The sequence below is a fragment of the Leopardus geoffroyi genome, chromosome A3 (genome assembly GCF_018350155.1).
Source record: "Leopardus geoffroyi isolate Oge1 chromosome A3, O.geoffroyi_Oge1_pat1.0, whole genome shotgun sequence".
Classification (NCBI taxonomy): Eukaryota; Metazoa; Chordata; class Mammalia; order Carnivora; family Felidae; genus Leopardus; species Leopardus geoffroyi.
In genome coordinates this window covers 80,799,541-80,821,745 of record NC_059336.1, presented here as the reverse complement: position 1 = coordinate 80,821,745, position 22,205 = coordinate 80,799,541, and the positions used below count along the sequence as shown (strand labels likewise).

General features: G+C 34.6%; 1 protein-coding gene across 17 annotated transcripts in view; it reads right to left on the bottom strand.

Annotated features, from left to right (window-relative positions):
- Positions 1–22,205, bottom strand: part of EHBP1 (EH domain binding protein 1) — a 361,935-nt gene that overhangs the window by 87,289 nt on the left and 252,441 nt on the right. For all 17 annotated transcript variants that reach the window (XM_045446193.1, XM_045446195.1, XM_045446206.1 and 14 more), the window contains 4 exons: positions 15,783–15,961; positions 14,655–14,703; positions 9,727–10,629; positions 978–1,121 (listed from right to left, as the gene is read on the bottom strand). In XM_045446193.1, the coding sequence (XP_045302149.1) occupies positions 978–1,121; positions 9,727–10,629; positions 14,655–14,703; positions 15,783–15,961 (1,275 nt within the window). The remainder of the gene's footprint in view (positions 1–977; positions 1,122–9,726; positions 10,630–14,654; positions 14,704–15,782; positions 15,962–22,205) is intronic.

Below are 22,205 nucleotides of genomic sequence, written 5' to 3'. Positions count from 1 at the left end.
TCTTAATTAAAAAAAAAAAAAGAACATGTAATTTTGTGTATGTGAGTTTGATGGTAAGGGAGGCTATCATAGTTTTCAGATTCATGAAGACATTCCTGTCCCCTTAAATTTAAGGGCTTCTATTACCATATATTCATTATCACTTGTGAAGCACTACACAAAAACATGTATAAAAATGTGGTTTAACATAGGCATGGCACTATATGATAGAAAAGAGCACTGATTCTGTAGTCTGAAAACGCTCAAGTTCAAATCCTGGATTCATCATTTACTAACTCTGTTAACTTGTACAAATTACCTTACCTATGACCCCAGTTTTCTTATGCGGAAAGTAGTTTGAACATCTAATTCATGGGGTTTAGTAAAATACAAATTATGTAAAACATCCATTATAATAATGATGCCTGTTTTTCAATAAATGGAAGGCATCATTAGTATATTCTAATATTTCCAAAAAAAAGTAACTTCCATAGATAAAATCCAATCTTAAACAAAGTACAATTAAATTACACAGTGTAAATTAAGAAAAAATAGGTCATTCATTTATGTAGAAATTATACCCCCAAATCTTACTTTTTCTCATAGCTAACACTGCTGTGTAGGAGAAATTACAACATGTTCTTCCAAGTATGAATTTATCAGTTCAGTAAATGTACCAAGTACCCTCCATATACAAAGTCTGGAAAAATGATTTAGCAAGAACAATCTGATGGTTTCCGGAGGGGAGGTGGTGGCAGGGATAGGTGAAATAGGTGATGGGGGTTAAGGAGTGTGTGTGTCATGATCAACACCAAGTGATGTATGGAATTGTTGAATTACTCTATTGTACACCTGAGCTAATATAATACTGTATATTAACTAACTGGAATTAAAATAAAAATCTAAAAAATGACTTAGCAAAAAATATAAATAAATTACTCCCTTCACCCCCATGATTGCAATTAACAATTTATGGCTTTTTAACCAATGTTTCTCACATCACTTAGCTGCCTGTTGCAGAGTGGTGTGGCTGCGTTGGTATTCTGCTTATTCCCTGCCTTTAAAGCTGCATCTCTTCTTGCTTGCTCAAGCAGAACTCTTGCTCTTTCTTTAAGTTCTTCTTGTCTGGATAACATTCGATGCTTAAAAGCAAAAATACAGAATTAGAAGCTCAAAAAAAAAAAAAAACCCACCACATAATCTATATTTGTAAACTAACCAATGGTTATATTATCTGTCAAAATAACAGAGATCAGAAATAAGATTGTAATTTTACAAGATTGCTTACAGAAAATATTAATTTTAGCTAGAAACTGTAGAAAGCCTTGACATTTAGGAAATATATCTTCTTTTTTGTTTAAAGTTTATTTGTTGAGAGAGAGAGAGAGAGAGAAAGAGAGAGAGAGTGAGTGCACGTGAGCAGGGGAGGGGCACAGAGAGGTAGAGAAAGAGAATCTCAAGCACTGACAGTGCAGAGCCCGAGGGAGGAACGAACTACCGAACTCAGAGATCATGACCTGAGCCAAAGTCGGACACTGAGCCACCCAGGTGCCCCTGGAAATATAACTTTACTGCCTAAAACTGGATTATGTTTAATTACGTTTTTATTAGAACATATTCCCATAAAGCATAAGGTCCATATGTATATTATATACATTCTTCATATTTGTTAATCATAGTATAATCTGGCAGACATTTTTAAAAAATTATATTTCTTACACTCTTATAGGACTGATAACAAGGTGTCTTCCAAATTTGTATGTTTAAAGATATTAAGTATCTGTGACAATAATCCTTTAAATTCTTGACAATTAACATTTACAGAAAATTCAAAACTATCATATGTTTTTTTTAAAAAAAGTAAAACTGGTTTTCTCCAGTGCTCACTTTCCTTACAATAAGACAATTAACCATATCAGAATTGGAAGAATGTTTTCCTGGATTAATTTGTAATCTTACAATATATTTATGGGTAACAACAGGTAACGACCACCAAAGGAAATCGGTCCTTAAATGAGGACATTAATTCAAAGCACAAATATCCATGTTTATAGTTCAAATTCCTTTTTCTCCCCAAAAGTAGTCAACATCTGGCTTTAAATTTTTTTTTGTAATGTTTATTTATGTTTGAGAGAGACAGACAGAGTGTGAGTGTGGGAGGGACAGAGAAAGAGGGAGACACAGAATCCGAAGCAGGCTCCAGGCTCTGAGTTGTCAGCAAAGAGCCTGATGCAGAGCTCGAACTCATGAACTGCAAGATCATGACCTGAGATGAAGTCAAACGCTTAACCGACTGAGCCACCCAGGGGCCCCAAGCAACTTCTGACTTTAGATTACTATTGGTCTGATATTTAATTTCTTTTACTTCCCTTTCATTGCATAGTTTTTGTTCAATCATAAGTAGCATTTATGGTCAATGAAAAGGTAATAAACAGTAAACATATTTATTTGTTATAGTGTGAAACTTTAAAAAAAATATTAAATCATTTTTTGGTCTCTGAGATATTTATGTTTTAATATAACATTTTTAAGCACTTTTCTGTAAACTTAAGGAAAGATTTTTTTTAAGTATCCAGTTCAGTGGTTTTTACTATATTCACAAGGTTGTGAACCATCAACACTATCTAATTCCAGAACATTTTCATCACCCAAGGTTTTAAGAGGATTAAACAAAAATTCTTCACCTAATAGATATAATTGAAATGTATAAGTGATAATGATAGATTTTTTGTCATGTTGATAGGACATAATAGAATAGAACTGGTCATTGCAGTTGAACTGGTTACAAATCAACACTTTCTAAAAACAGACAAGATTAATTAAACACTGAATCTGCAATCAAGACATGAGTTTGTTAATCCTTCTTCCACTAATAATAAGCAATGTAACATTGAACAGGTCACTTAAAAGCTATGCTGTATTCCATTACATGATATTTAAGAACCCTCAAGTCAGGAAGACCTTGGTTCAAACACTAGATATGTCACTTAATTGTGGATATAAAAGTTACTCAATCTGTCTAAACCTTAGTTTCCTCACTTATAAAATGGGGATGAAAACAGACAACCTCTCACAAGGATATTATAAAGATTAAGTGAAACAGAGTAATGTACAGAGCACTAGATAAATGTTAACTATTATTATATATTTAAAAAGCTCTCAACTGCCTCTTAGTTTTTTTTTTTTTTCTAAATGTTTTTATTTATTTTTTAGACAGAGACAGAGCATGAGCAGGGGAGGGGCAGAGAGAAAGGGAGACACAGAATCTGAAGCAGGCTCCAGGCTCTAAGCTGTCAGCACAGAGCCTGATGCGGGGCTCGAACTCACAGACTGTGAGATCATGATGTGAGCTGAAGTCGGACGCTTAAGCAACTGAGCCACCCAGGCCTCCCTTGCCTCTTAGTTTTTTTTGTTTTTTTTTTTTTTTAAGTTTATTTATTTTTGGGACAGAGAGAGACAGAGCATGAACGGGGGAGGGGCAGAGAGAGAGGGAGACACAGAATCGGAAACAGGCTCCAGGCTCTGAGCCATCAGCCCAGAGCCCGACGCGGGGCTCGAACTCACGGACCGCGACATCGTGACCTGGCTGAAGTCGGACGCTTAACCGACTGCGCCACCCAGGCGCCCCAGCCTCTTAGTTTTTTAATGTTTATTTTTGAGAAGTGGGGGAGGGACAGAGAGAGAGGAGAGAGAGAATTCAAAACAGGCTCTGCACTGTCAGCACAGAGCCAGATGCAGGACTTGAACTCACAAACCATGAGGTCATGACCTAAGCCAAAGTTGGTGAAACGTCGAACTTCAGGTCAGGTCATGATCTTGCGGTTCATGATTTCGAGCCCCACGTCGGGCTCTGTGCTGACAGCTCAGAGCCCAGAGCCTGCTTCAGATTTAAGAGGAGATCATCTTTAAAATCCCAACAGCCCTAAAACAGATGATTAGAATACATCATCTTTAAGATCCTATATTGGCTCTAAATGCTGTCAGTATACAGACCTTTAGGGATTCCAGTTAGCTACACAGAAAGCGAAAGACTGCTTTGGTCTCAAGACCATACAGAAACAAACTTTTTCTGATTATAAATGTAATTCATATTTCTTAGAAAAATTTTAGAAAGTACATAAAAGTAAAAATAAAAATAATCAGAGGCATCATATTCCCTGATTTCAAACTATATCACAAAGCCATAGTAATCACAACAGTATGGTATTGGCCAAAAAAAAAAAAAAAAAAAAAAAAAAGACACACAGATCAATAAAAAAAAAATAGACCACAGAAATAAACCCAAGTATATAGGGTCAATTAATTTATGACAAAGGAGCCAAAAATATACTGGGAAAAGACAGTCCAATAAATCATGTGGAGAGAACTGGACAGCCACATGCAACAGAATGAAACTGGATGCCTATCTTACACTACTCACAAAAATTAATTCAAAATGGATTAAACACTTGAACATAAGATCCAAAACCATAAAACTAGAAGAAAACACAGGTGGTAAACTCCTTGACAATGGTCTTAGTGATGATTTTTTTTGCATTTGGTAACAAAAGCAAAGGCAACAAAGGCAAAAATAAACAAATGTGACTACATCAAACTAAAAGTTTCTGCACAGTTAAGGAAACCATCCACAAAATGAAAAGGCAATGTACTAAATGGGAGAAAATATTTGCAAATCATGTATCTGAGAGGGGGTTAATAATCCAAAATATATAAAGAACTCGTATAACTCAATAGCAATGCAATTAAAAAATGGACAGAAGACTTGAATAGACATATTTTTGGGAAGCCAAAAAAGACATACAAATGGTCACAGATACATGAAAAGATGCATGCACATCACTAATTATCAAAGAAATGCAAATTAAAACCACAATGAGATATTACCTCACAACTGTTAGAATGGCTATTATCAAAAGATAAGGAATAATAAGTGTTGGTGAGGATGTGGAGAAGACAGAACCCTTATGCACGGTTGGTAGGGATATAAATTGGTGTAGCCACTGTGGAAAATGGGATGGAGATTCTTCAAAAAATTAGAAATAGAACTACCTTATGATCTGGAAATTCCACTTCTGGGTGTTTATCCAAATAAAATAAAAACACTAACTCAAAAACACATATGCATCCCTATGTTCAACGCAGCATTATTTATATTAGCCAAGATACAGAAACAACCTAAGTGCTCACTGATGGATGAGTAGATAAGGAAATTGTTCACACACACACACACACACACACACACACACACACACACACACACTCAGTGGCATATTATGCAGCCATAAAAAAGAACAAAATCTTACTACTTGTGACAATATGCATGGATCCTGAGGGCATTATGCTAAGTGAAGTAAGTCAGCAGACAAAGACAAATACAATATTATCTTACTAGTATGTGGAATCTGAAAACAAAACAAAGCCCCCCAAAACCCAAAACACCAAGCTCACAGATATAGAGACCAATTGGTAGTTGCCCGAGGCTGGGGATAGAATGTGGACAAAATAGGTGAAGGGGGTCAAAAGGTACAAAATTCCAGTTATAAAATAAATAGGTCATGGGGATATAACGTATGGCATGGTGACTATAGTTAGTAATACTGTATCGCATATATGAAAGTTTTTAAGGGAGTAGATCTTAAATGTTCTTGTCACAAGAAAAAAAAATTTTTTGTAACTACATATGGTAATGGATATTAACTAGGCTTATTGTGGTGATCATTTCACAATGTATACAAACATCAAACAATTGTACACCTGAAACTAATGTAATATTATATGACAGCTATATCTCAATAAAAAACTAATTTAAAAAATCAGGGCAACTGGGTGGCTCAGTTGGTTAAGTGTCTGACTTTGGCTCAGGTCATGATCTCACAGTTCTTGAGTTCGAACTCTGCATTAGGCTCTCTGCTATCAGCGCAGAGCCCACTTCAGGTCCTCTGTCTCTCTCTCTGTCCCTCCCCTGCTTGTGCACATGCTCTCGCTCTCCCTCTCTCTCAAAAATAAATTTTAAAAAATAATAAAATAAAAAATAAAGTAGGTGCGGGGGTGACTCAGTTGGTTAACTGTCAACTCTTGATTTTGGCTCATATCATGATCTCATAGTCATGAGATTGAGCCCTGTGCCTAGCATGGAGCCCACTTAAGATTCTCTCTCTCCTTCTCCCTCTGCCCCTCCCTCACTCGCATGCTCTCTCTCTCAAAAATAAAATAAAATAAAATAAAATAAAATAAAATAAAATAAAATAAAATAGAATAAAGATAATTAGCAATCCTGGCACCCAAAGATAATCACTACAGAATCATTCTTTTTTAACTTAACATTCCATTGTGAGCATATTCTCATGTAAATATTTTAAAAAATATTTGTAAACACAATTTAAAACTGTTTACCTAGCATTCTAATAATACAGATGCATCATACTTTATTTAACTCATCTTAAGGTTTTTAGGTTGTTTGTAATTTTTCACTATCAAGAACAATGTTTTTATACACATCTTTATAAATTCTTATACACAGTTCTGATTAACCTATGCAAAATAAGTGCTGCAGGTAGAATCTAATGAGATAAACATTTTTAAGGAACTTGATGTACGTTGCTAAACTGTCCTTCAGTAAGGTTGACTGCTTTATATCTGGCTGATTATCTTTACTGCTATTGTGGTCAAATATGAAGAGATATTATGAGTATCTAGTTTAGCATAGACTTTAGAGTCAGAAAAGGTTGGTTTTGAATTCAAATTTTAACACTTATTAAATGATCTTAGGCAACTCTGTAAACTCCATTTTCCCCACATATTAAGTAGAATTTAACCACTTACCTCATGGGTTATAAAGTTTGAGAGATATGTATAAGGTATATAAAGGTCAAGCACTCAAATGAGCAACATTATGAATTTAAGTCTGTATAGCCAAATTGATCAGATTTTCTCTAATCTAATGCCATTAGGTACTAGATGTACTATTATTTTATGAACTACTAAGAAAGAACAAACATTGTCAAACTCTAACATACTATCTATTATAAGTAACATATTGATTTCAGAGAAAATGTAAAAAGATGCTTATCTTAGAATTGATGAAGTATAGTATGTAAAAAACCCCAGATTTTTAAGAAATTTGCCCAATTTCAAAACCCTGTTAAAATAGCACAATTTTAAAAAGCTATGAAATATTAGCAATCATATTACAATTTTTTTGTGTCAGGCAGTACTTCTGATAAAAAAAACAAAAACAAAAAACACCTTTAACTTTACCCTAAACAAAATTCTGACCATTTAACCAATGGTCAGTTGATAAACAAATATATATGGGGTCATAAATAGATGTTGCCTCCATCATCCTGTGGATTTATTGTACATCATTTAAACCTTCTGAATAGCATCACAGCATGATAGAGTTTAAGAGCTAAAAGGGCTCTTAGAGATTATTTCATTTAATATATGTGGAAAATATGATTAAAAGAATTTAAATGGCTAGTTAACATGTCACACTGGTAATTATTAGCAGAGCCAAGATGAGAACCTAGGTGTACAGATTCCAAGTCCAGAGTGTTTTTAATTTTAAACATTAATTAATTTCTAGGTTTAATTAATATAGTTACCTTAAAAATCTGGGTTATAAGAAAATTCTGTATTGGGTAATACTTAGAACTTAGGTTACTAAATTCTGCAGTTATTTACCACTAGATGTTTACTGATTATCTGCTATGTAGGGACACTCTGATGTCTTGAAAGCCTTTTTGTCCTAAAAGTTAAAGTACTTAGAATTTATGATTTGTAATTTTTGATTAGGAGAACAGGGGCTTGCTTTGTTAGCTACTATCATTTCTTTGATTCAAAGATGTGCATTTTTCCTTAACATCTCTGATAACTTAAAATTGATGGCATCTTATAATCTTTGTTAGCCAGATGGTAGTCAGGACAGCCATCAATGCCTACACACACATGTGCTTGATATTTTGGGTGGCATGACTGCAATTCCTTGATGTTTCAGTTAACAAATACTTAAATAGTATCTGAAAAATGGAATATAATTCCAGGTTATTGTCCAAAAATCTTATTTTGGGGACTTCTCATAAGGTCAAGAAAATGCAATTATCAATCAGTATTACTGAGAAGAAAACCCCAGAGAAAACTGTAGAGGACTGCTGTATTCAAAAGTTTCAAACTTTGGTTTTAGAATTACTTTCATGCGCTCAAAAATTATTGAGGATCTCAAAAAGCTTTCATTTATGTGTTATATTTATTTATATGTAGCATTTAAATTAAAACTGAGAAATGTTAAAAATATTTATATATTAATTTAGAAATAACTGTAATGAACCCATTAGGTGTTAACACATTGTAACAAAAAACAATACTTAAAAAAAAATAAGCGAGAATGGCACTATTTTAGTTTTTAGAAATCTCTTTAATATCCGGCTTGATAGCAGGCAGCTGGATTCTCATACCTACTTTTGTATTCAATCTTTTGAGATACTGCAAATCACTTAGCCTCCAGAAAATGTCACTGTACACTTGTGAGAAAGCGAAAGTGAAAAAGGTAAATGTTCTATTATTATTAGGAAAAGAGTTTCAACTTTGGGGGCTCTCTGAAAGAGGGTAGAAGAATTCCAGGGTCCCCAGATCATACTTAGAGAAGCACCACTATAACATTATGCTTTTGATGGCACAGAGGATAATACTGTGTGGCAAAACAGGAACACCAAAAACTCCAAATCAAAAAGTGATTCACAAGAGTTGGATTCTAGGGGCGCCTGGGTGGCGCAGTCGGTTAAGCGTCCGACTTCAGCCAGGTCACGATCTCGCGGTCCGTGAGTTCGAGCCCCGCGTCAGGCTCTGGGCTGATGGCTCAGAGCCTGGAGCCTGTTTCCGATTCTGTGTCTCCCTCTCTCTCTGCCCCTTCCCCGTTCATGCTCTGTCTCTCTCTGTCCCAAAAATAAATAAACGTTGAAAAAAAAAAAAAAAAGAGTTGGATTCTAAATTCTAATTCTAAGTCAGTTATATCTTAACCAATTTATTTTGCTTAAATTCTTTTTTATGTATACATAAGAGGGTTATATGATGAAAAAAAATCCATGCTTGAATAAATTTAAAAGAATTCATTCAATAGGTATAAAATAAAAATTCTATGTGATAAGAAAACCATTTATCGTGTTTTTCTGGCAATGTTTTCCTTTCTTTTTGGTACATAAAATAATGGTATATCTTATAATTGATGGTGCCAGAGATTCAATTAAATACAGCAAATATTGTAAGGTCAAATCTGCATCATATTCCCCTCATGGGGAGAAATTCGGATGTTACTAGAATTTTTAACCACAAGTAACAGTGGGACTGAAGATATCAATTACAATGCAACTAAAATATCTGAAGAAAATACTTTAAATGGGAAATATTTAACTTAGCATTACATATTTTCAGAATGATATTCCTAATAAATGGAATAGTGAAATATCTTTGACTTATTCTTATAGTGAAATGTTCTGTTTTTATAGATAAATAATATTTTGATTTGAAAAGGTAATATTCTTTATCCTTCAATCTTCAAATTTGGATTTATTTCTAGGCTTAAAATATTATATCATAAACTTTAAATGAAGTTCAGGTATATTTTAGGTTTTTATATAATGGGAAATTACCTCTACCTTTACTCAGTTGTAGTATTTTAAAGTGGTCTGTAAATACAAAAAAATAGAATAATTATTTACTAAATATAGGTAATCATCATTCTAACTCACTTACCTGGACTGTTTTTGTGGAATGATCTGCATGATTGAAAGTAGTTCTATCAGCATCTGGATCAGACTCTGTCTGCCTTAGGGAAGTACGTTTTTTCTTTGTAAGGTCTGCATCTCTGTTGTATGAGTATCCAAGTTTGGAAGTGGGAGATAAACTTGGTTTTTTGATAGGCGATTCAGGATCCGATCTGCATTCTAAGGGTCTGGAATTCTCTAATTTTTCCTTCTCCAAGTTATTACTGATGTCTAGAGTCTGAAGCTTTTGTTCCTCTGTCCCCTCACAAATAAAGGGTGGAGACACATCCTTCTTCTTATCACTAACGTATAAGTCACTTAATTCTAAAGTCTCTGCTTTCAGGAGTCTCTTCTTGCCTAACAAAACTTGTGCGTGGATTGAATCTGTATTGTAACATATTCCAGGGTCATCGGATCCTGAAGTCCTTCCAGAGCTCTGCTGGGACTTTTGGGGTTCTGTGTCACTTTTAGTCCTGCGACAGTAAGGGGAGGATGTGCTTGGACTAAGATGATCGTCAGGAGTCTGATGTTCACTTTCTGATTCTCCAACCCCACTATCATTTACAAATACAGAGTCATCTTGCGACAAGAAGTCTACTGCTCCACTGGTAGGCTGCTGTATTTCGGGCTCCCGTTTCAGATCACTAAGTTCTGCATAGAATTTTTCCTGATCAACAGAACTATTTGTATCTGTTTCATAGTTTCCAACTTTATATGTGCTTTTACTGCTGTTCTCCTCTATCTGGACAACATTCAGTTCTTGGCCACTGAAATGTGCCCTGATTTGATAAAGATAAGTCATAACAGTCAGTTTGTCAGGAATTGCTAATAAAACCATATCAGAAGGTTCCAACAACCGGGAAATTCCTATGCTGGCAAATCCATCATATGCCTTTAAAGAAAGGAAAAACAAAGATATATTGAATAGTTCAAACAATCCACTCATTTTAAAAACAGCAAAAGAACACATATTAACTAGATATACTGTGGTGATCATTTTACAATATATTGAATCATTATGCTATGCACCTGTAACTAATGTAATGTTATATGTCAATTATGCTTTAATAATAAAGTTGTAAAAATAAAGCTTAGTTACCATAAGAAAAAGCAAATTTTTAAAGAATTTTGTTGTTGTTGTTGTTGTTGTTGGAGGGTATATTACATTAGTAACATTAGTGCTACATGAAATAACAAAATTTCATGCCCAAAATTTGTAAAGGTGGGATAGATGCAAGAAAAAAGAAGTTTCTTAATTAATAACAATTGAAATGTTCCCCAATAAATGAGTAAAAATGAGAATTAAAACAAAAAAAACCCTTAGAATAATTTTTCATAAGGAACTAAGGTATAAAGAAATAATAATCAATCTGGAGCTTTATCATTCCCATCAATCTCTCTTTACCATGATCATGTAAATGCAGTGATTCGTGAAGAAAAAGTAGAGCTAGATATCCCCAAAGAAGGAAATCCTAGAGTACCTGGTATAAAATACAAGTAAGTACTATTTAAGCCTAAGAACATAGTAACATTTTTAAATGCCCAATTAGGACTGATTTTCATAATGAGAAGAGTGATTGCATTTTCACTTCATCCATTTTGGAAAGAATGAAATGTTTTGAGTAGTACAACCTAGTTGAGAATGTGAGGTTGCATTGTATTATTTTTGTTAGCCTTTAAAATGACTGTGGCACATCAGGTTTTTCTAGTTTTGAAGAATCAAAGCTGTTTCTCAATTTACAATTAATTATTACTATCCTGAACTAACCCTTGAAAACAGCACTGTGTTGCTAGGAAGTATTAAAAATATGACTAAAGGTTCAGATATACTCTTGGAAAAAGTAAGGACCCTCTAGTTGCACTCTCACTTTGGAATATAAAATGTCTAGTCTTTGTAACAACCTAGATGTAGGATCGTAACTCAAAGTTTTTCTTAAAATAAAGGTTAGGAAATTATGTAACAATTTAGAAGGAATTAGTCTTTTGCACTTACATGTTAAAGAGCATTTCTACCTTTGAATTTAATCCTCATCTCAAAGTCTTCCTGGAGTTTAATAAATGTTGTGGAATAAGTAAGAAAGAAAATGAAAAATAAATTGCAATATTAAAACCTCTTCAATTTTCACAGCACTATGTTTCATAATATAGGTACCTCAAAATATTTACTCAAGAGAATGGCTCAGTTGGTGTGCATGTTTAGGCCTGTTGGTTATTTTTCATGTTTTAGAAAAATTAAAGTCATTTTCCTCCTCATGTGTCTTGACAACTTGATTGACAGACATCAATTGCAGACCATCACGAAAAGCACCACAGGCAGTTTTCTAAACATTTCCCAATTATCTAAAACACTGACATACTGGTTAAGATCATATGTCACAGGTAAATACCTTTTTTATTCAGTACTTTTTACAGACCTGGGAAAATGATTAGCTTCCTTGTGGGGAATCTCCTGCTGGTGTTTTGCTTTATGTAGCAATTCACTTTATGCACACTAACTGCACTAAAAAAACCATTTAAAAACAAACTGGGTTTCTTGTAAGCGAGGTCAAGCCTTTATAAAGGAATCTTCCCCTAGGTTAACCTCTTTTGCTGTGGTCAATCACCTGTCTTTTCAGCTGTTTATGTGAGGACGAAAAAAAGAGGTCTTTCAAAGAAAATGGTCGTATTCATTCCTAGATGTTATTTAATTGGTAAGGAGGAGTCATTGCCAGTTATGTTATGCATCTGCATGGAACTTAAGACGCACGCATTGTTTCTCAGGCTGCTTTAAGTCCAGTCAAGGGCAGATGAGGTTATCGGGAAGAATTGTGTGAAGCCGGAAATAAATCTGCAGGTAGCAGCTGATACTCAATGTAGATACCAGGTAGGAAGTTGCAAAGTGATGAAAAGCAAAGATTGTATGACAATTATTTATTCAATTGTGCAATGAATAGGACCATCTAAATTAAAATCCTTTCAAAAAGCCATGATTATCTACCCTAGAAGATCTAATTGAGAAAAAACGTAATAGGATATTCTTCTCTATGTAGTAATATGTAAACCCAAGGTATGCTCATCATTATTAAGTTCCTGAAAAAATAATGTAAAGAAGTGTGACCTAAACCTTAAGGCAAATCTCCATACTCTTAAAAATACATAGCCAGGTAAAATCAGCAATGTTTCCTTTTCAAAATTTCAAACAGTAATTTAAAAGCTTCACTTTACAAAAATAATAATGCTCTATTTTATGCTTTTATCTGCATTTAAATTAGCTTAGTATTTTATTCAAATGCAAAAAAATGCAGGCATAGAACTATCATACAAGCTCTCCAAAATTATACAAGAAATAATTCACAAGAATGACTTACTCTGTAGCATACCTACCACAGATGTGATTTCTATAAGGAAAAATACACTGATATTTTAAGATTACCTTTTTTGGTGGCATATTTCAATTAAAAAACCTAACAGTTTTAAAATGTATTTCTCTAGGGCCATCCTCAGGCATTTGTAAAGGTTTTTTTAATGACAATACAAATTTTTGGGTTTAGAGGGCAATAAAAGTAAAAAATTGTTGAATTAAATTCTCATCTGTTAACTGAATTTCTATCAAGATTCCATTTATGGACTTTTTAACACTCATTGGTGGTTTTAATTATTTAATTTAAAGTAGACTGAAAACTTTAGACCAGAGGTTATTCGCTTTGTCCTATGAATCCTTTTGGCAATACGCCCTTTTCAGAATAATACTGTATGTTTATAAAATACATAGGATTACAGAAGAAACCAGCTATATGAAAAATAAAACCATAAAAATATTAGTAAGACTGAATTTGAGAAACAGCAATACGTATACTTTTGGTGAATGTATTAACAACTGTAATTGTGAAGAAGTGATGAGCTTAAAAGATATGTGAAGGTATTACAACTGCAACTGCAAGGTGATACCAAAATATCTGAGATTCTTAAGGTGATAAAGTCTTAGGCATGGCTAATGCTAAAGTGGTGTGTTGCCAAAATTCATAATTAAAGGAAATGCTAAATTTCACTTAAAGAATTAAGAAAATAAAATACATTTTCCCCCTAGTCATGTTCAAGAACCCCCTGAATTCTGTCCATAGCTCCCACATTAAGAACTCCTATTCTAAGACAACAATGTATTTCATTAACTTTTCAGCTGAAGAATTCAATTCAGTATAAAAAACAATGAGTACCTACTGTGTGTTGAGTTAGTGCTTCCCTCCTTTCTCATGTCACAGTGCACACACATGTTATAATATTGTACTGTGCACTGGGGTAAATAGTTAAGTTAGCCTGCAACCACAGTCAGCTAGCCCAGCAGCTCTGGGCAACTAAGCCCCACACAGCTACCCTGGCGGCCAAAAAAATCAATATCCCCCTGCATAGTAATTAGGAAGCTCTGCCCTCAGTATGCTAATTAATTATGTGGAAAAACTATACAGTTTACCAGAAAGTGAAAAAAAAAAACAAAAATAAAAACCAAAACCCAATGTTCATATCTTTTTGCTTCTAGGAACATATGCTTGCTTTCTTGCATACCTGCCCTCATTCCCTCCCAACATATTTTTCTAAACTCATAATCATTTATGGTACAAGAGCTTTGGGTGCACTTTTTAAAAGCTAAATCTCGAATAAAAACAGTATGCTTTACCAAATATTTAACAGTGAATGAAGTCCATACATATATTAAAATCTGATGCCAGTCTGGCACTTGTGATCTTTAAAGGCCATGACAACCTAGGGTAAGACAACCTAGAGTAAACTATGCATCCTAATTTGCACTGCAAGAAGCAGACTATCTTCTTTCTGTGAGCTGCAGTTATGACCTTACAACACAACCTCACTTTCCCTAAATCAATAAAAGCTGCAGAAGAGCCAAACTGGAAACTATGTATTTTTTTCCTTGGCAATTCTTACCTTTTTGTTGTTCTCTTTAATATCTTGAGGATTCAGAGACTTGTAGTCACTGGGGGAGAAAAAGGCACCGTAGGTACATACAGTATTTGATAAAAACAGCTGCTTAAAAAAAAACTTGAATCTAAAAATTTGACATTCAATAATACCAAAGAGTAACTAGCAATTTCACAGCAGTTCAATCAACAAAACTAATAGGGTGGAAAAGTAAGTAAGTAAGTGAGTAAGTAAATGAATGAATGAATGAATGAATGAATGAATATAGTGATTACATGTTTCATTGCCTGAAGCTTTCCATCTAAAAGAGAAGTTAAGGCAGGGCACCAGAGACCCATCTTGACAACCAAATTTACCATGAGGTAATCCCTTGTTGTCAATGTACAAAGAGCTATGGGCTAATATGTCTCATCTCATTTTAACAGTAACACAATTTTCATAATAATTAAAAAAAATTTTTTTTAATGTTTATTTATTTTAGAGACAGAGAGACAAAGCACAAGTGGGGAGGGAAAGAGAGAGCCAGAGACAGAATCTGAAGCAGACTTCAGGCTCTGAGCTGTCAGCACAGAGCCCGATGTGGGGCTCAAACCCATGAACCATGAGATCATGACCTGAGCCGAAGTCGGACACTCAACCGACTGAGCCACTCAGGTGCCCCTCATAATAATTTAAAGTCAGTTATTTGTATGAGATTAAGAAGAAAAAACTTTTTTTTTTTTTAAGAGAAGATAGGTTTTAGGCATCAAGAAGGGAGAATTTTTCTTTTCGGCACCCATTTCTTTTCTGAAAAAGCAAAAGGTGTGAGTAATAAGGAAAACAAAGTCAACTGTTTCAGGACATGCGTTAATGAAATTATTTATGTTTGGGGTGCCTGGGTGGCTGAGTCGGTTAAGCATCCAACTCTTGATTTCAGCTCAGGTCATGATCTCACGGTTCGTGAGTCTGGGCCCCACATCGGGTTCTGCACTGACATTGCGGAGCCTGCTTGGGATTCTCCCTCTCCCTCTCTGTGCACATGGGCACACAAAACAATAAATAAATAAACTTAAAAAAAGAGAGAAGTTATTTAGGTTTTTAAAGAAACTATTATTTACAAAACAATTTATAGGGAATGGAAAATGTTCTACTTACATTAAATCTGGTCTAAAGTGGTGTAATATTGCACAAAAAGATAAACCGTTTCTCCATGATGTAGTAAAATTGGTGATTTTCACTCCCCGGTAGTTTTTTGTAACTTCTTTACACCATACAAGCAATGACTGACTAGCATTTGGCTTTCGCCCCAAAACAGGACTTGGTATAGGACTTGGCTAGAAAAAAAGAAAAAGAGAAAAACATTAAAATAATTTAATGAAAGATGAAAATTAACATTAATTGACCTAAGTAGATCATTTAAACCCTTTGATGTCAGTTTAGGTCCTTCAAAAATGTCAATTCAAGACAAATGAAACCTCCAAGAAGGAGACATGAATCTTAAGTTATTATCTTCAGTTTTAGCCTATGGCATTTGCCTGACAAGGATGTAGATATGCAAGATTTTAAACTCATACATAAGAACAAGCCAAGAGCTACACTGATGGAAACATTATATTGAAGTATTTAAATACTTAAGTCTGAATATCTGTGTAACTCTTATACCCTAAAAAATTTTCCTCAAATACAATCATGGATAAATATAGTTCCTTTTTGACTAGATTAAAAATAATGTATTTTGAAATCTAACTGTAGCACAAATTGTTAGCAGTGGAAAGACCAAGATCCTATTAAGTTTTTTTTTTAATACAGTAATCATATTTTTGATAGCACAATGGTAATCATACTCAAACATATTTCTTATATAAATTTTATGATGGCAAAACAGATTTAGAGTTATTAGCAATAGTCAGGTATTGGTAGCAACAGCACACAACAGTGTGTAATTTGGATTTGCTCAAAATATCTTCTAATTATCACTGATAGTTACTTTTGTAGGTCAGTTAGGGGTGTGTGTGTGTGTGTGTGTGTGTGTGTGTGTGTGGCTAAATCTTAAGCATATACTTGGTTTTTCCCTTGTTTATATATTTAAAACAATGATGACAAAAAAAAAACTACATAAGATTTTTATCCTAAACTTTTATTATTCTTAAAACCATGTCACTTTCTTTTACTGAATAACAACCACATTTTGTGATAGTAATTGTAAGGCTGGTACAATTGAAAACCATAAAGAAAACTACAATAGGCTTCTGGACTTTAAATTTTGCTATCAGTTAAGAGTGCTGATGATAAACATAAAATAGGGCCCTCTAAAATAAGGTGAAAGGAGGATTATTATTTACCCCTAATATCACTTAAGTTTAACATGCAAACCATTCTCGCTACAAAGCTTACTTAAGAAAGACCAATGATGCCCCCACTTGACAAAAGCATGTTAGTGCCAAAAAATTAAAATCATCAACTCCAAATTAAGATTATACATTCACTGCTCCTGTGAAAAGACTAAGAAACACCAAGGATGTAATTTCTTATTTTTATTATATTTTTATTAACTGCCATATTAACAAATTCTTATATAAAGCAACCTTACAAAGGGTTCATTAAGTAATCACCTATACAAAGTAAATGTGGAAAAATACACAAGCCAAAAAATTCAATAAATTTAGGTTCAATTCTACTTATTATGAAGAAGTAGGTAAAAATGGAATTCCTAATGTAATAAAGTATTTACTTTAGAATAAATAATAGTTCTTTTAATAACGTCAATTTGACATGTATAAAAATAAATATTAAATATCTTTTATCTAATGGTGACTTTGCACTGTGATTTTCAAATAGTTCTAGTCACTTAACCTGGAAATAGAGTGGAGAATGGTCCATGGATGAGGTAGGGGGATCAATGAACTGGGTACAAACACATTTTTTTCTTATATTTCCTATTATTTAAAGGATTGTCTTTATTAAAATGTTTTTCTGTATCAAATTATACTACTAAGACATTGATTCAATTACAGCTTGAGTAATAGGTGCATGGGCCAGATAATCTGCAAATGTCATTGCAATGATTCATTCCAATCATCATTAGCACGTAGACAAGTAATGTACAAAAGTCATTATCATTATGTTACAATCCAGAGTGGTTTTCTGTAAGAATTAGGGAAAACACACAATGTCATTATGATTATAAATATATCCTTGTTTCTAAGAAGGCTCAATATGAAAAGGCTAGAAGAACTAAGCTAAACTTTGGATTTACCCTAACACAACAAAACCCTTGAATTAAACATATCTTAAAGATGCTTGCTGCACTGCCAAGAAAAAGAAGTCATATGTAATTGAAGAAACTTTGATGAAATTACAAGCCCTATAACTGGTCATATTGGTTGCAGAGAAATAAAACTGAACTAGAAGCACTGTACAATAAATCATCCACTTTAGAACGGCTGATCTTTCATCTAATATTTTGCAGAGGGTTACAAATAAATAAGCAGTTAAATAATTTCAAAGCTTTCAGGATATGAATGAATGTCATTTCTTGTTTCTTGCTATAGCTGGCTCCTGATGTGGCAGGTTAATTTATTTCTCTATCTCTGTTTCCTCATCTACAAAATGGGGATTGTAATGGTACCTAGTGTACATAGTGTCATTATAGTAAGAGGCCTGCCTCTCCCTCCTCCCACCCATTATTGCTCATTACCACTCTCTCCCTTGATTATTCTGAACCATATCAACCTCTTTTCTGTTCCTTGGATATCCAAGACATGGTCCACCTTTGCATCTTTGTACAGATTGTTCCATTTGCCTGGATGTTCTCCTGTCAGATATCTGCATGATTAACTCCAATGCAACCATTTTCATTATGCCTGTTATGACAACCCTATTTTTTTTTTTTAATTTTTTTTTCCAACGTTTATTTATTTTTGGGACAGAGAGAGACAGAGCATGAACGGGGGAGGGGCAGAGAGAGAGGGAGACACAGAATCGGAAACAGGCTCCAGGCTCTGAGCCATCAGCCCAGAGCCTGACGCGGGGCTCGAACTCACGGACCGCGAGATCGTGACTTGGCTGAAGTCGGACGCTCAACCGACTGCGCCACCCAGGCGCCCCATGACAACCCTATTTAATAATGCAACCCATCTCCATCATTCAACCTCAACCCCACACTCCTGACTACCTTACCTTGCTCTGTTTTTTCAGTAGTACTTACCATCCCATGGTCCATATACTTTATTTTGGTTATTACCAAAATATGCTTATTGGTCATGCTTACTGCTTATTACTTTGTCCATTCTCACTAAATATAAGGTCTGTGAAGACAGGGGTCTATGTTTGTTTCATTAACTTATCCTAAGAGTCAGCAGGCATTCAATAAATGCTGCTAAATAAACAGATGCAGGCAAAACACTTGGCAAAATGTATGGCACATAGAAACAACTCCATAAATGTTAATTACAACTATTATTACTACTACCAATACATTATCAGCACTTGAATTCCTATTTTTGAGGGTCTTTTGGAAACTTAAAAGGCCATGAATTCTTCAAGATTAGTGAAAAATATTTTTGCAAACAAAGCTTTAGCTGGAAGATAATCTTGATACTTTATGTACAAAATGGAGCACTTGGAATTCTTGGCAATGTATCTACTTTTATGAGTTTGGTGAAAAAAGCAGCTCTGAGTGACTTTAATTTAATGCTTTCCAAAGAAAGGAAAACACCAAAATCTGGCCATTATGGTAGAACCAAACTATCAGATGCTGGAACAACTCTTTTTAAAAGTTCTTTATTTATGCAGTGACCAGATGTATGAGAAGACATCTTTATTTAACATACTGGGAAAGTAAACCACAGATATTACAGTTATATTTGTTATGTACAAGAGAGGAAATTTCTAAAAGCCATTCTTATAACTTTATGATCAGATTAATCAGAATCTGACTGATTTTGAAGAACTGATCTGCTTCATTAGGTGATCCTTCCATTTCTCTCTAAATCAAGCTACTATATGGATGCAATGGTACCAATCTCAGCTTAACTAAGAACTACAAATAGATGCCAATCATCATGATTATAGAGCCAATTTGAAGACATTACCGTGGAGAGGAAATAGGACTTGAAACCGTTGTTTCACTTAACAGTTCTGTGTTCTAGTATAGATAATTTTAATGCATTGTTTCTGTTAACATAGCATTTTACATATTAAAGATAATAAGGCCACCTAGTTACTCTTGCTATCAATGGCAAGAGGATTGCTTTCAGAAAACCTAGTCAAATAACTTGTTACAAAATTTCCTAAATTTTAATAGCTGTAAGAAATTTCAATTTCATTTTTTCTGCTCTACCCCTCTCACTATAGTTGCTTTCTCTTTGCTCTTTCCTCTTCTTCCACTGATACAAGCACATATATATTCCTCTAGGTATTGCTCTAAATAGTTTTTTCTCTTTCCACACTTTGAGCTGATTCACTCCCAGGATTTCAACTATCACTTCCATGCAGATGATTCCCAAATATACATTTATAGTTCAAACTATCTCAAGTTGACATTTCCAGCTGGCCGTCCTTCCTGCCATATAAAATTCAAACTCAATATGTTCAAAACCATAATTATAATCTTTCCTTACAACCTGCTTCGTTTTCATTATGTTTACAAATGATACTGCTATTGTCCCAATTATCTAGACTTTTAATCTCAGAACCAGCTTTGACCTCTTCCTTCTCCTATCATCCCTTATTAATATAAGTTAATTCATGGGAAATTTTGATCCTATTGCTATAACCTATCTTCTTTTGTCTAGCTATTGCAAAATCTTGCTAATAGGTCTTCTGTCTTTCAAAATTTCCCTTTATCTGATTCATTGCCATAGCAACAAACTTCTTAAAGCACAGGTCAAAGTATCTAATGACTGTTAAACACACAAAATGACATCAAAATACTTTTGAGAAGTAAATCCCAAATCTCTTTCAATGTATCTACTCTCCAGGATGATTAACTATTCTCTAGAATCACTATGCTCTCCTCCCTAGTCCCAGCTCCCCTACTTCCTGTCTTTGATCATACAGATTGTCACCTCACTTTGGAGTATCTTCTGTCCCAAGTACAACTGCTACAATTCCACTTTACCTTCAAGATTATTGCACAAGAGGGGCACCAGGGTGGCTCAGTCAGTTAAGTGTCTGACTCTTAATTTTGGCTCAGGTCATGCTCTCCCAGTTCGTGAGTTCAAGCCCCACGTCAGGCTCTGTGCTGACAGTGCGGAGCCTGCTTGGGATTCTCTCTCTCCTTCTTTCTCTGCCCCTCCCTGGCTTGTGCTTTCCCTCTCTCTCAAAATAAATAAGAAAACTTTAAAAATATGTTTTTTTAAAAAAAAAGATTATTGCACATGAAATCTCTCCAACTCCAGGCAGTAGGAATTTTCAATATTCCTTTGACTCTCATATAGAATTTTTCTTACAATATGTTATTTCTTCCCTCTACAAAAAGACTTAATTCTTCATTAATCCATACAGTATATTCTGAGCATTTACTATGTCCCACAGGCAATGTTAAAACCTTTACATGGATTAGCTCACTTAATCTTCACAACTCCTTTGAGTTAAGTGCTATTATTCCCAATTTCAGTTGAGGAAACTGAAGTCACACAGCTAAAAAGTAAAGGAGTTAGGATCTATATACCAAGGTGTTCCCACTCCAGAGCCTGTGCTCTTATCCAACATGCATTTCATATTTCAAGATAATGCAGCTTTAGGACCTCAGCAGAAACTGTAAGTTTCTTGAGACTAGTAGTTGCCTTAGTTTACTTCTTACCTTTTTCAGAGCTTAGTGACTGACTGCCCAGTGTATATTAAGTTAATTGATTCTAAAAAGGCAATTGATCCAAAATTTTTAAGCTTTAGGAGTACTTAGTTGATAAAACCATTTGTCCATTCTTTGGATTTTATTTACTTATGTTTTAAAAAAAAATTTTTATGTTGGGGCGCCTGGGTGGCTCACTTGGTTAAGCATCCGACTTCGTCTCAGGTCATGATCTCGCGGTTTGTGGGTTCGAGCCCTGCATCCGGCTTGGTGCTGACAGCTCAGAGCCTGTTTCAGATTCTGTGTCTCCCTTGCTCTCTGCCCTCCCCCACTTGCGCTCTGTCTCCATCTCAAAAATTAAAAAACATTAAAAAAAATTAAAAAAAAATTATGTTTGCTTATTTTTGAGAGAGAGAGAGAGAGCGAGAGCACGAGCGAGGGAGAGGCAGAGAGAGAAGGAGACACAGAATCCGAAGCAGGCTCTAGGCTCTGAGCTGTCTGCACAGAGCCTGATGCTGGGCTGGAACCCACAGACCGTGAGATCATGACTTAAGCTGAAGTCGGACACTCAACGACTGAGCCACCCAGGCGTGCGCCCCTCTTTGGATTTTACAGTATTGGTTAGAAGTAGAACTAGAAGTAGAACTAGAAGTAGAACTGTCAGTCCAAGCAGTGAAATATATACTACTATTGCTAAAATTGTAGGACATTTTTGTCTCCCTATTGCTGATTCTGGGAGTCTTCCCCCAATTATTACAAATTTTCAAAAACAATTGAGGAAACTG